At 36.5% G+C, this 15895-nt stretch overlaps 1 protein-coding gene across 3 annotated transcripts in view; it reads right to left on the bottom strand.

Annotated features, from left to right (window-relative positions):
* The window catches only part of CADPS2 (calcium dependent secretion activator 2), a 288930-nt gene that overhangs the window by 48617 nt on the left and 224418 nt on the right, over positions 1–15895 (bottom strand). For 2 of the 3 annotated variants that reach the window (XR_010080295.1, XM_063396762.1), the window contains exons 17-20: positions 13451–13554; positions 9731–9887; positions 1105–1246; positions 856–975 (exon numbers count right to left, since the gene is read on the bottom strand). Coding sequence is in view for 2 of the 3 variants with exons in the window: in XM_063396762.1 (XP_063252832.1) it covers positions 856–975; positions 1105–1246; positions 9731–9887; positions 13451–13554 (523 nt within the window). In the remaining variant the exon portion in view is untranslated. The remainder of the gene's footprint in view (positions 1–855; positions 976–1104; positions 1247–9730; positions 9888–13450; positions 13555–15895) is intronic. The other variant, XM_063396763.1, reaches the window with a different exon arrangement.

The following is a 15895-nucleotide window of genomic DNA, read 5'->3' on the forward strand; positions in this document are numbered from 1 at the left end:
TTTAGCCAAGAAAAGCTGGATGATACAATACCCTTTTAACATGGTATTCTAAGACTGTATTATCTTTTGCAGAAATAGATCTAATACTATTTAGGAGTCTGTCATAAAATTTGAAAAGACCACACTTGTCTTGAAATGATAATTTCAACATATGTGTTTTTAATGTGTGTTTTTTGAACAATTTCACATTCATGTTTTCCTAATATAACTTCTGCTAAATTTCTTGAGCCTTTCTCTAACATATATTAATGTGTCCTCACGCAGAAATCAGACTTGTAACAATGGGAATATTCCCACAGAGCACTGAGATATTGGGGAAAAATCAGAAAGAAATATTTTTTTTTCAAGCAGACAAAGAAAGGGATGTACTTCTATTCTTGGCACTTATTAACATTTTACTATTTTCCTACTGTAACATGGATATTTAATCTGATGGCAATATTTACAATCAATTACTTTCAGAACCACTATAAAATGAGTTATTCAAACCCATGCAAAAAATATAATGGGTTGCCTCATTTTACAAAACCACCATCTAAAATCAATCATCCAAAAGGTTCTCCACTGCTTATTAATTCAAAGAAGTCATTAGGTTGTTTAGAGTATTAAACATCATTCCTGCTATGGCAGACCTTTGCCAAGTTGATTTTCTAAGTTACCAGGTTTAAAACTGCTACATTTTAATGCACTAGAAAGCGCAACTCACTAACAGTCCATGCTTGGCTCAGTCCCAAGAAACAACAATTTCCAGCTAAGAGAGGATAAACACCATGCAATCCAAATACAGCTGCACAGAACACTAGCAAGGCCATGCAGAGCTGACATACAGTCAGAAAGTTATTGAAGAATACACACGTGGAGTCATACAAAGAAGTCATCCAGGTTGGTGTAGTAAAGTTAGGTATTTGTGGAAGATTAAGAGGCAAACTTGGAACTTTTGGAAGAGCTACATTAGGAAGACTGTTGGTGATGCTCCTGTGAAGAAATAAACAATGTAGGAATACAATAAAAAATAGAATATTTAGAGGACAACAGGGGAGAACCCCTTATTAGACAGAAAGCTACAGGCAGGTGCTTTGTTCAGATTTTGTAAAAAGCACTTACTTGACAGGTTGCCATGACTCTTGTTCAAGACCTCTGTGAATGGACTGGGCAATTGATGATTCCATGAGATCAATGTAGCGGACGACCATGGGAACAAAAATTTCTTGCAAGTGCTTATGAAACTTTCCATTGCACAAAAGTGCTTTAAAAAACAAACAAGAGACAAAAATGTCAGACCTTTTGTTCGAGGAAGAAGTGTATCTTAAAATGTTTTAGTACACAAAGGCATTATAAGATCTAGCTTGTGTCTGAAATACAATTCAGAAAAGATAAATGAAGTGTTCCATAAGGACAGTGTAATGAAAACTAGGTATATACTGAAGTTCTTTACTGAACCTGAACCTTTTTGCATCTCCTTAAAATTAATAATATGTTTTGCTGAACTTCGTTCATTACTTCTGTGCCAAGACAGAACAAAAAATACCCAAACAAAGGGAAAAAAGTATTTGATTGCCATCCATAAGCGGTAGAATATTACCTACTTCGCAAATGGGACTTATTACATGAAAAACTGCATACACATGCAAACTGAACATGCTCAAAATCTGAAAATTAGGTTGCTTGTCTCTCTATTCCCTGAGGTGTTCTCTCAGCAAACGCTAACTCTTATCACTCTGATGTCCCAACACACCAAGGGAATATATGTTTCATGTTTTGAATGTGTCTGTGTTCACCCTTTAATCTAGCACTGTTATTAGGACCTACAAGAATATTTCCATATGTATATGGAAATCATAGAAGCTCAGCCACAGAGAGAAATTTTCATGATCTTGGCAATCCTCATTTTCTCTCGTCTGTATTCTGTTGTTTTAAATGCTTTTGTAGAATTCTCCTCCCACCTATTCCAGCATACAGACTCCTTGTATAATTGGACAGGCACCAAAACCACATTTTGAGGAAGCTTCCTCCTCTTCCTAAGTAGACAAGCCTGGGTCACAGGACTCATCGTGGACACCATCCTTTAAAATGACAATCCCTTTTGTTCTACTACTAATGCCACTCCATGTCTAACATGTCAAAGTAATTTCTATAACTTCCAGAAGCTACTTTGCCTTCCATTCCTGAATGATGTCCAGCCCAAATTGAACCTGTGAGAGATGGAGACTACAAGGAAAACTTGCCATCGAGTTTCTGTCCCCTGTTGCTACTTGTACTGCAAGGATGTGCCCTTGCTGCTGAATGTCTGGACATTATGTTACTTTTTTTCCTGAATACAGTGATCTGAAAGCAAAAAACACTTTTCTTGAAAACATCCTTTCAGGGTAATAGGAAATACTATATCAATCACCTTTACCTGAGGAAACAATATTATATGATCAGCTCTCTCTGGTTTTGTGTAACTGCCTTTCTTGCTAAGAATTTTTAACTTTCAGCTAATTTCCAACCACTTTAGACACAGGGATAGAGATACCAGATATGTGAAGTTTTATAAAAACAGGCAGCCAGGTAGCAGGCAGGGATTATTAGTGTTTCCACTGAGAAAAAGGCAGAGGTGTAGGATCATCTCTTTATTAAACACTTGAGAATCCACCCTTGAGAGTACCTGTGAGTCCATTATTTACACCGCTTTTCAAAATGATTGTTAACTAGTTAGGTCTGTCTTATTATTTATATATCAGGAATTTAAAACAGTGCTATTTTTCTCTGTTTATAATTGTTTTATATATCTTAAAACTACAGCACCTTTTACCAGCAACAAAACTGACTGAGGAGGATTGGGATATTAATACAAAGGTTGCACAGTAGACAGCTGAGGAGCACTGCCTTTGAGAAACAACAGGTTGCTGGGATTCATTTGCATATTAGGCTGAGTTTTCAAGGCAACTTTGAGTTGAAAAATAACAAGAATACAACTGTGCCAATTAAATCAATCTTGCTGCTTTATAGTGAACCAGTGAAGAACTGTGATTAATCAGGCAGTCACAGTTACTTGAAGGGATAAGCTTATAGCTCAATGTTTTCTGAGCACACCGCAGAAATGCTCTGCTACAAGCACTGCTCTGGGAATTACAGTAATGAAGCCTCATGGGCAGGAGGGTGACTTGTTATTTTGAAGCCAGTATGAAATTTTAAGAAGTCACAAGCAATAACGGTGGTTCAGCTTGAAAAGCTGAATAATTTTCCTAACATCATGACACCAGTCTTTACAGGGAAGTGAAATTTTCCAAAATTATGCCAAGACTTATTGTCACTTCACCTCCATGGAATTTCCTCTGTATATGGGTACACACTCATAAGAGAACTGTCTTGGATCAACAACTCCCTGAGCATTCTGTTTTCCCAGGGTTCAGGACATGGCAGCTCTGTTTTACCCATTTGGAGATCTCCATCAAGGATTCGTGCAGGGCAGAGAAAGAACTGGGAGCACAGGGATAAGTGATCTAGCCGAGTATCATCATCAGACTCAGGGCACTCTACCCTATGATTAAAACTGATCTTGCCAAAAGGTACCATCTGTGCTTCAAAGCAGGAGGGAAACAAGAGACCCTTGAAGAAATCCACACTTCAGATCCCTCAACTACCACTTGTCTTCAAAGCTATGCAGCTTAATTCTCCATTGTCTTTTCAATATAGGCACCCCACACCCTCTTCATATGAGCCATCTCATATTCACACAAGCAACAATAAAAAGAAAGCCTATGCCAAAGCAAGGTAATGCTTAGGCAATATTAAAGGAAAACACATTATGGGAACAGAAACAGAACCCTGAAGTAGATATTCTTGAAATATTGAAGAAGAAAATGATCACTTTTTTTTTCCATATTAGGAAATATATTAGCTGAAATATATTAATGTATGACAAGAAAATATCAGAGATGAATCTAAAGTCTAGTTATTCGGTGCTGGAATGAGGTTTCATCTCTAACAGTAGGAAATAAATCTACTGTGCCTGTATACCACAGAAGAAGTGAGACTTCCTTCTATTGCTTTTACTATTACAGGCACATCTTAAGAGTTATCCTGGCGTCAGCATGTCATGGTGTCCTTGAGAGCTTCTGCAGAATCAAAGGCAGGGAAGAACGACACAGATTAACATGAGTCTCTTTTTCTTTGACAAAACTAGCACTCTGTCAGAGAGTCTGTAAATATCCTGCGCTTCATAGGATTCTATGGAAAAAATAACTTGAATTTTCTTGTATGTTTTTGAATCCAAAATAAGAAGGAGTATATTTCAAGATGGAAATATCCTTGAGGATCCATATTATATTTGTAGCAATTGGAACTCAACCAATGACGTGTGAAAAGAAAGTATGTATTCCCATTCATTTGCTATTTAAATTCTGCCTCCACAGAGAATTTCTCGATCAGCTAAGTTAAACGGCAGTAAAAATTGCAAGTGTCCCAATTTATATGGAAATTATCTTGTTTTTTTACAAATAAGACATATTTTAAAAAGGGAATTTTAGAGGTTTACTTTGCCAAAGCAAGGTTAAAATTTATTTAAACTTTACAAAATGGAGTGACATAAACAGATTGTTGCACAATTTACCTTTGTGTAAAGTCCCATTAGGAAAAATGATTACTGAATATTCTGGAAAGGCATAATGCAGCTAAACTCTCAGTATCAGTAACCAAGACATGTAGCTTTTATGTGAAGGTATGTTATGATTTCAAACATAACATTCAAGCTCCTAATAGGTCTGAGTCCCCAGTCTAAGAAAAGATACCCTCTACAATGAATGAGAAGTGTAAGGTTTGAGGTATTGGGGTGGGTATACAGTTTGCTCTGATTACCTCAATTCCAAGCTGTTTTCTAACTCTACCCTGTAGCTTAAGACAGAGCACAATATTATACATAAATCCTAGTCCAAAAGTAGTACACAGGCTGTAACAAAGCAGGAAGGTGATGATTCTGTCTTTGGTGGTGTTTGCTCTTCTGCTACTAGCAACAAATATGCCAAAAAACCTATCAGAGAATCCCTTTCAAGAGGCTAACACTCAGCATGCTGTTTTTCCTAAATCAGCTTCATCAGACTCTGCCAGTCAGAGCAGACCGTGGCACAGTGAGAGCAGTGCACAAACATTCCAGTGAGTAACGCTTGGAGGGGGAATGCGGATCATCAGTTACCTTTCCAACGCTCCTGGTTCTGACCGGTTCGTGCCAAGGATGCAATAGTGCTGAGCTATAGCACAGGACAAAGTGTCAGTAAGGGACACTTGAAGAGAAAACTTGGTGAGGAAATGGTCAGAATACTGAATACAGAGTGGGAAAACCTCTAAAACAAGCAAAATATCTAGACAATTCATCTAGCTAGGCATATGCCACTAAAATATGTCACTCACAGCATGTTAAATGAAGAGGAATTAATATGTCTGTCTTTCGGGCACTAAAAACCAGATTAATCTGAATAATTAAATAACTACAGAAAGTAAATTGCCCTCTAAAGCAGGCCCCTTCATAACACAATTTATAGGCTCTGTGGACAAAAAGTAGCACAGTAACTACAGAAAATAAGACACAATCCTGGGACAGCTAAGTTCTTCTTCCCTTTATGAATATTTAATTCTGGAAAAAATAATTCTGATATCATAGAGAGATATTGAGTACTGCTATCACTGTACAATCTGCAAACCTTTACAGAGTCAGGAGTAATTGTGTGTGGACAATAGCAACTCTGGAGGTCATTAAAATGTATATTATAAAGGCAGCTACAATAATTTTTTCAAATATTTACAATTTGAAAATCATAAGAAATTTATCTTAAAACTATTATTCATTTCCACAGTGAATATAATTTTTTAAAATCGCTTTTTGTAGTTTAAATCACTTTTTGTTAGTTCAGCTACTTTATGTAGCTGAAATATTTTACAAGATGGGAAGATCATCTTCCTCCCTCCCTCCATTTTTTTTAAAGTTCTTCAGTTAGACTAAACAGGAATGCAATCACTGATGTACTCCGCCTTGTGGAACAAGATAAAAAAAAAAAAAAAAAAAGAGAGTCTTAAGGGGATGCAAAATGGAGTCCTTCATGAAAGAAATGAGAAGTTTCAGTCAGGACTTCCCCATACTCCCCTCTTTTCATAGAAAAAATATACACCAAAATGTAAAAGGCATTTCTTTCCTCCTTATTAATTGAATATTGACTTTGAATATTCATCTCAAATCTTGCACAAGGATTTTCAAATTGTAATATAGAACATTCACTATTATTTTAATACAGATGAATATCTCAGAGGTTCTTTTATTATACTTCAGTGATGTAGTTATGAAAATAGTTTTACTTGCAAGTTTTCTTTAATGCTGTAAATGTAAGATTGTTTCTTTATTGTTAGAAGTTCTCTCCTGTCAGGTTTATATGAAAACTGATTCATACACCAAAGGTTTAGAGCTCATTTAATGCTCTTGAGATAGAATAACATGCAGGTGTCAGTCCTCCAAATTTCAGTGAAGATTAACCTAATATGCAATATGGTGACCTAACTGTTCTTGATTTGAAAGAAGTCTGAAAAGTAATCTCTGATATAGCCAGAGAGTGAGAATAACCCAGTGGGATTTCCACTTCTTCATTTCCTAATGAGTTTTTTGATAATGAGAGGTGACTTTGCCAGTCACTGTGGGCTCTATTATGGTTAATTTACTCCACTTCACTCTCCTTGTTAATTATTAACACTAGCCTTTTTATCCTCATGAGACCACATTCCAGTTTTTCCCTTTTTAGATTTTTTTTTCTAAATATATCCTTATGAAGGTGATAGTTTTCAGGAAAAGATTTTCCCTTAGGGTGAAGTCAGAATCATTTCTTTTGAATGTAGACTTGTAAGACTGTAAAATTGATTACATAAGCATGGGAAGCTCTTACTAATGCTTTTAATGCAGTTACAAGCTGAAAAGGCTGTTAATTAAAGAATAAGCACTGAGGTATGTTCCACTTGGGAATCGTTTCTTGGTAGAATGGTCACTTGCCACTTGCTAACATGTCCACTGATTAATAGGTGACTAATTTCCATGGTTGCTTTCCAGTATTCTGGAAAAAGAAAAAGTGTGTAATTTTCCAGATGGCTTTCACCTGCCAGAAACTATCATTTAATATATCTATTACCATTAGGGAATTACTGAAATTGGTATACAGATGTGACATTTCATACAACAGTTGTTTGATGTCCTTCAGTTAAAGTTCCACAATATTTGTAATAGTTGCTTTAACATGAAAATTTTCATAGAATGTCTTTCTTAAGCCTATTCTAGTAATTTAGGAAATCTTTTAAGGAAAGAAAAATCAGCAGCCTATTTAGTAATCACTTGCATGTGAGAACAACCCTTGTTTGTTTCTAACACTTCTCTCAGGTTGGAACCAAAGCTCAAAGGAACACAAATGACACAACAATAAAGTTAAAATTGATGTCCCAAATCCTTCATGTAAGACTACTGTAAAATACCTACACAGTTTTCAGAAACCAAAGAATTGTTTTACGTGCATGTAATAGCTATCCTGGTTTGAGGGGGAGGTGAATTTTCTAGGAAGTTGTGAGCAAACCAATCAGTGGTCAGGTTTTATGCTGGCACCTGGAGTAGCCACTGGGAGGTTTCGACATGCCTCTGAGATCACAAGGGGTTAAGAGCAAGGACTCCCAGAGGGTCTGCCTTTTTTAGGTTCTGGTTTCAGCAGGGAAATATCTTCGCCTCCTCCCCTGCTCAGCTTTAGGCTGAGTGGGGGAGGGGAACCATGCGGCCGGGCTGAGGGGAACCATGTGGCCGGGCTGAGGGGAACCATGCAGCAGGGCTGAGGGGAACCATGCGGCCGGGCTGAGGGGAACCATGCGGCCGGGCTGAGGGGAACCATGCGGCCGGGCTGAGGGGAACCATGCGGCAGGGCTGAGGGGAACCATGTGGCAGGGCTGAGGGGAACCATGCGGCTGGGCTGAGGTAAGCTGGAGCCCCGGGGGGGGGGGGAGAGAGTGAACAGGAATGGAGCTGAGCTGGCCCCATCCAGGATGGAGGGGTGGAAAACTGTGGAAGTGCCTTCCGTGTCTTCCCCTTCCCCCCTCCGGGAGAAGATGCCCAGCCAGGTGGGAGTTGCTGAGCCTGGGAGTGCCTGAGCCTGCACCCTGCCGAGAGATAGAAACTGTTAACCCTTGCTTGGCAGAAAGAAACTTTTCCCAGACATTGATTCTCATGGCTAGTGGCTTCAGAAGAGAGAGAGAGACAGCTTGGGACTGAGATGATAAAGGACGATGAAAAGAACCCCAGATGGGCAGAGATGAAGAGGAGTGGCTTTTAGGCTGGACTTTTATTGCATAATGTTAGCCATAGACTGAACTTGAGTCTCTTTTGAACATAAACTGCATTGTGGGGTGGATGTAGCCAGCTCAGCTTGCTGCAGTGGAGCAAGCAGAGAAGAGAGGAAGAGGGTGTGGTGGCGCCCTCTGCCCTCAGAGAGGAAACCCTCAGCCCCAGGGGAAAGATGGGGAGAGCTCGGCATGCAAGCATCCTTAAAAGAGCCCTGTATGCAGCTTTAGCCCATAGACAGTAGTGAGAGCACTGGACATGGAAAAGAGAGTGTCACCCTGGCAGACTTCTCCGGGCGGTGCCACGGGTGACATGGAAACCCATAAGGGTGGACCTGTGTTTTCTGAGGAGCAGTCTGGGTGCAAGAGAGACTCTTCTCTCCCTTGCTGAATTGAAGATTAGTTTTTTTGAGTGTTGATTGTTTGATTTAAAACCCTAGGTTTTTGGTCCATGGAGGGTAACATTTAAGGGGTAGAAATTAGGGGAGGAGAAGAAATGTTCTAGGAAATTTTAATTTCTGTTGTTGTTTTTTTTTCCCCCCTTTTCTATTTCTGTTCTTATGTAATGTAATAAAGTTTGTTTTTCTGTTCTCAATTTTTGGGCCTGCTCTGCTCTGTTCCTGATCACATCCCACAGTAGTTGTTAGGGAAAAAACCATATATTCATGGGTGCATTAACATCTGGCCAGTGCTAACCCATTACAATAGCATAACTAGAGATGTGCTTACTAAACTGAAAATGTATGATGGTAGGAAAATAGGCTGAATGTCCCATCTGAATATAGGCTTCAGATTTTTAACCTGAATTTTAGATGATCAGATACCATTTAAAGTAGTGCACAACCCACCCTTCAGGAGTCCAGCTCTTCTGAGATCTGCACTAAGACTGAACAATTCCTGCACCCTTTTCAGCAACCTTCTCAATTGCAACCGTGGCAATTTAAATAAGTTTCTGAAGTTGCACCTGGCCCAACAAAGGTTGCAAACAGAACATTTGTTGTGTGTATTTTATTCCACTCACGCTAACGCTATCAAAACTTTATAGACATAACTATTGTGAAAGTAGTATAGAAGGAAATATAAACTACAGCTTTATTTAAGCAATATAGAGTCAATGCAAACTATCAATACCTCTTAAATTAGTTGTACATAATTGATTCAAAACTGAGTGATTTGTGAATACTAAGTGGTTAATGCACAGCCAGAATAAGGATTGAAATGGGGCAAGGATAGAGAGAAACTGCTCCGCTTGCAGGAAATGGAACACCAAGATATGTACCACAAAAACAGGCATTTTCAATTTTATTTTGAGCATTATCCTATTTAGAAACACATTTCTAAGGTGTGGATACATTGAAAAATCTTATGCAAACAGTTGGTAAAAAAATCAAGATCTTACTGTCATTTCTGAGGGCATTATTCAGCAGCTGGAAAAGTGGGAAGCTGTCCCAGGAGTCCTGCGGCTGTGCCTCGAGAGCTGAATCCATATCAACAGAATACAGAGATAAAAACTTCTCTGCATGCTCAGCCAACAGTTCTGGCCACCAAGCAAATGCCTGCAAACATGACAAAATAGAATTTCTAAACACGAGCCAAAGGAAAGAGAGCTGCTCTATCCATGGCAGAATACATCTGAGTGTCACGTCATGTCCTGGTTCATCTGGGGAGGAAGAACAGGCCAAGTGAAAAATGAGAAAATATTTTATAAAAATTTGCATCAGAAAATAAAGAAATCAAACAGATTATTTTGGGAAAGGTGATATGATCAGAATAAAAATATAACACCAAAAAAATAAAAAAGGGAGTATAAATACCTGCAACTTTTTTTGCAGAGAGCAGAAGAAAACATGAAGGCCTTGCCCTTGAAAAAATGACTTATAAGTTTCTTTTGATTTCAATAAATTCTAAAGCAGCTGATTTTTAAAATAAATCATTTTGCATTCATTTGGTAATCAAAAAGGGGCGTTTTTTGTGAAATTTTATTCCTTGAAGTCTGAGGGGTTTTTTTCAACAGCTAGAGAGTGTTTTTAATTCCTGGTTTTGCCTTAAAGATGTCAGCTTCTTCTGAGGAAGACATCCAGCTTTCCTTGTGCAAATGCCATAAATCTTTAGAAGTTCACTAATGCCTATACTCATTTTCAGTAGCTTAACATGTTGGAAAGTTTTCTAAAGCAAAAGTTTATATTCTTAGGCAATCCTTAAAGAAGAGAAAAAAAAATCTCTGAAAAACATTATCAGCAAGTAAAGCCAGCTCTTCATTAAAGACATATAACTATTGTACCTTTTTACCATCACATAAATCTGGGCTTTTAAATTTCAGTATTGGAGCTGAGCATTGGATCAGGGGGAGCTCTGGGATCCTGGAGTTAAAAGATGAAGGTGAAGGGAGTTTATGAAACAGGGTGAACACTGAATCCTGCTGAGAGTGTTTTGCTCAGAGTTTGTAAGAATATCTGACAGTGAGAAATGCCTACACATGCAACACAGGACGATGTCATTGCTTTCAGACTTATGCTACTCATCTTGAATATATAAATTTGAATATTTTTGAGTTGCCAACATGGAACACACATAGCTTGATCTGCACAAGAGCTGAGCTTCAAATAAATTCACAGAAATCTTCACTTGAATTTATGAAATGTAGGCCCTGGGTGGTGTAGAATTATGTAGTCAGCTCTGAAATGCATCAAATAAAAGTAACTTCTGTAAAGTGCTCTACAGATGTGTTTTTTGCATCATGGACTTTCTGATGACTGCCTGTAATTCTTTTTGGCATGATGTAAATGGAGAAATTATGAATTGGAAAAGGTTTTACAGAAATGCTGAGCATCCCCTGCTACTACTGAAAAATACCTTGTGTGTTCTAGTGGCAGGATTGAAGGATGACAACTGGCACCATAGTGAGGAGGAGAAATGAAGCTTCAAAATCTTTGGCAAGAGTTTGAAATGGAGTCTTTTTCATCAAACTTTAAGATTTTTTTTATTAATGAACTTTAAGTAGAAATTCATTAAAGGAACAGGCTCCTTACTCTAGAAAATAACTACAAGAAAATAAAAAATGTATGTAGGCACCAACAGAGGACCCTTCTAAGCAAGCAAAGCTCTTTTCAGAAAATATTGCCAAAACTTCAAAACAAAGAAAACCAAAACTAGAAAACGAGCACATTTTCTCTCCATTTTCCTCCGGTTCGTAAATGACACTTTGAACCCAGACAGAAATTCTTCTGACTCTCTCAAGAGCTATGCATCATTACTTGTGCAGCAAGAAAGAAGAGTAGAAAAAAAATTAAAGCTAAATGTAACAGCCCAGTTGTTATGGATAATAATAGCCTAAAAGCAATTAGCAATTGGTGACATACATTCTAGGACAACAGAAACATTGAGTGGATTAAAGGAAGAATGGTGTTCTTAGATGCTAGAAGACACATAAATGTGGCTATACAACACCAGAAATCAAAACAGTTTATGCTACATGTTCAATGCACAGTTCCATGCTATGAGCAGAGTAAAACAATGCATAGTTCATCAGGAATCACATACCTCTCTTCCCTTTGGGAATCCCAGAAATTTGTAAATGTTATGAATTAAAAAGAAAGAAAAAAAAATTTTGTATTAAAAAATGTGGTATATTATTTTACAGATGGTTGATCCTTTTCATCAACTGGAGCATCAAACACTGAACATTTGCATAACATCATGATGTGAAGTCACCATACTTAATATTCAGTTTTGAGTAGGGAATATATAATTTGGCAATCTTTTTCTCAGATTTATTTTAATATTGAAATTGCCCTATAAATGTCAGTGAAATCGAACATTTAATACATAAATGAAGGAAGGAGCAAATAATCTTAGCTTAATCTTTATTCTTTTCAAGGTACCTTAGATTAGATTGTGAACTTCTGCTGAATAAATTTTTCTGAGGGCACATGCAATATATTTATCCTTCTGAAAAACACCACAACTCTGACTGCAAATAAGGAGTATAGAAAGCGATCTTTGAACAGAGATGCTTAATCATATATGCATGATTTGATCTGGCTTTTGTTCCTGTGTTCTCTTCCACAGAAGCCCAATTTTCTTACAGTCATTCAGGTCCTCAAGACAAAGACCACAATATATACATTTTATTAAATAATCGTTACACTGTAACACAGTGGCAACAGTAGTGTAGAACAGGACCTCCAGGGAATTAATTTCAAATCATCAAAACAGCTGTTTCTTCAGTAGAAAAGAAAACATCTATAACAAGTTCACACATGACAGATGTAAGCTAAAAACCATATTCCATAGTGTGATATAAAACCAGATGTTTTGAATGATCATATGTTATAACTATATGTACTAAATAATGCTTATCCCTTTGCATATTTTCCAAAAAAATATTAATTGAGTTTTTTGAGAACATTTTAAAAACAATTTCCTGAACCTTAGAAAACATAGAAATTTAATTTATTAATTAAATTTCATGAATATATACAAGTGCATCTGGCCAAGTAAGTTTTGTAATTCCTTGACATAAGATGTGCTAGAATTCTAGCTATTATGGTTTCTGCATCAAAAAGCAAAAGATGTGAAAGTAAGAAACATAAAATTGGTTTTTTTTAATTTCTTCTACCTTACAATGTCATTTTTAAAAGCACAAGTTTAAAAGCATACTTTTCCAATCAACAGGAGAGCAATGGGAATGAGATTATTATAACTATAATTGTTTTTATATCTACAACCTAGATCTATACAGCATCATGAAAAATCAGCATTCAGTTATATTTTCTTTCTATTCTAAACATCAGGTGAAAATTTGGAAGGGAAAACTGTATAAGGCTATGAATGTTTTCCATACCATTTCAGCACCTCCAGCACAAAGATGCTTTCTCTTTTTTATGCTCTTTAATTTTCATTTTTAAACCTACAGTTCATTCAAGTGAATTGAAGTAGAGCTTTATTTCACTTCACTTTACATAAGCTTCAAGTCTCTTATTCCTCTGTAAATGTGAACTGCCTTAAACATATGTCAGAAAGTAAAACTAAAATGTTTCTTGACAGACTTGCTTTGCATCAGCGGAGAGGAAATCTAGGAACAAACCATTCTCTACAGCAAATGCAATTACAGCCTCACCTCTGAGTGATGCTCTTCATTCTGCTGCAACACTTCGATACAGAGTTCTGCAAGGTGAAGAACCTCTTCCAGTTTTCTTGCAGGTGTTGCTTGATTCATGGTCTCTATATGAATATAAAATGTGAACCAAAATTGTTTTAGTTACAAATATGATTTACAGTAAGAGAGAATGCAACTGACAAATTTCTAAAGTAAAAAGAAATCTCAAGTGTTAATACACATAAACAGAGCTGAATGTCCAGATCACTAAAAGAGAAAATAATTCACAAGAGCATCAGTCGTCACTGTAAACATTATCTGATTTAATATGTGAGAAGTAATGGGTACATCAGTGTATTAGATGCTCAACTTTTGCAATAAGGAAGTTCTTTGTCTCTTCAAGGCCATATATACAAGACAGCAGATAGTGGAGACCTTTTTGTGATTGTCAGTACAATGTCTTCTCACTAGATGACTAATTACTGTCATCAGCAAAATTCTTTCCTTTTACTGCAGTCTAAAATTCCAAATGTTTCATCAAAAGAAGACATTCCATTTTAGGCATATTTAAAAATAAAAAAAATGCAAACTATAATAATCCACACAACTAATTTCTAATAACTAATTATTCAAATAACTAATTTTCTACCTGCTGTTCATCAGTAAAGGTGAATCTGCATTCTTTTCAGTACTACAGTGAAAAGTAGCATTATGAAATAAGGCTCTTATAACAGAAGTAACACAAGCCTACTAAAAATTCCACCTAAAAGAAGCACAAATGCAAAAGTTACAGATGATATGAAGCTCACTCATCCTACCTAGAAGACTTCAAAAAGAAAGGAAACAACAAAGGTAAACCAAATGCAACTAAAACACTTAAAGAGAAAATAAACAATTAGTTTGCAATTAAAAAAAATCTTAGCACTAGATTTCAGAAAGAATCACAGAAGATAAGGGAAGAGTCCAACAGAATTTTTTTACAAACATATTTTAATCAGTAAGAGTAACTTTTCCAGCTACATAATTTGCTTTATTAGGGATAACTTCAGCATGAGTTATTAGAGCTTGTTTACCTAACAAAGCTCTTGTTGCTAAGCATAAATGATGGGTGATGGAAATGATGTACAGTATAATCAGATAGAAAGTATGGTCACATTAACCAGGTTTGCAGAGAACTTATAAAGCTGATAACAATGTCAGTGAGGGTTTCAGGAATTCTATTTTCTCATTTTTTGTGCATGTTTATGGATCACATGGATAACAAATCATGTGAACACATAGCTTCATATGCAGAAAATTCTGCTGACAGTTCCTTCCCAATTTGCATTCATCATTACATAGAACATTAGCAGATTAATTAAAAAATTCAATGCTCTCCTTGGTTGGTGTCAGTAAGAATATCAATCTGCATGCAATAAATATTTTTAAACACTTAACATTTTAAGTCAAAGCAACATTCCACACATTTTAAGGGCAGGTGACCCTGTCCAGTTCTCCAGCACTAACACACTAATGCATATTACAGTGATGAAATATATAGCTTTGATGCAATTTTTGAAGAAACACTGGATTAGAACCTTCAACAAATATTTACTTCAAAGTGACTAAAACCCCACATTGTTTTCATGCAAAAACCAAGCAGGAAAATTAGCTATTGAAGCAACTACAAAGAATTTTTTCAGATCTTATTAAAAGAGATCACATAACCAGATATGCTGAAATAGTTTTTTTTTTCTCTAAAACCAGGATTTATCTCAAGAAAGAGTTAGTGCAGGAACATGGGTCAAGCACAAAGCACACATGAGGCACAAAACTACATGCATAATGCCAAGATCACTGTTATCAATACTGTACTGTATTGCATTTACAAGTTTTATGCTGTACAATGATTATATGAATATAACAACAAACACAGTGAGTCAGGAGAGATTAGAAAGGATCGTCCAAGTGCCTATTGTTAAGATTTTATATTATAAAGACTATAATTGGATTCAGACTAAACCAGTGGTTTCTACACTTATCCTGGACTGAAATTGCTCTTTCTTCTAGTGGTCAGTGTCCTACCCTCCCTGAACACACAGCAAGTACAATTCATACAGATAATATACATCATGAGCAGTGTCACTCGTGTTAATGAGTCTGAGGAATAAACCAGGGACATTAATACAGAGCATGGCTGGAACATCTGATTTCAGCATAAACAACTCATTTTATTACAAACTCACCCCAATCTTCCTTACCTCACCACTAACCAAGTAAACAAAATAATTGCATTCATAATTGCATACATTCATAATGAAACAAAATAAGCTGTAAAATATTCAAAAATCATATCCTAGAAAGGCTCCTCTAAATTATTAAGAAAGTAATTCTGATAATTGTGTTGATGCTCATGTTGCATTTTTGCACAGGAATAAATTCACTTATTCCACACTTGAAATTAGCTCAAGATGGCCTAAAAATGGC

This window comes from Prinia subflava, chromosome 4 (genome assembly GCF_021018805.1).
Source record: "Prinia subflava isolate CZ2003 ecotype Zambia chromosome 4, Cam_Psub_1.2, whole genome shotgun sequence".
In the NCBI taxonomy this organism is placed as follows: Eukaryota; Metazoa; Chordata; class Aves; order Passeriformes; family Cisticolidae; genus Prinia; species Prinia subflava.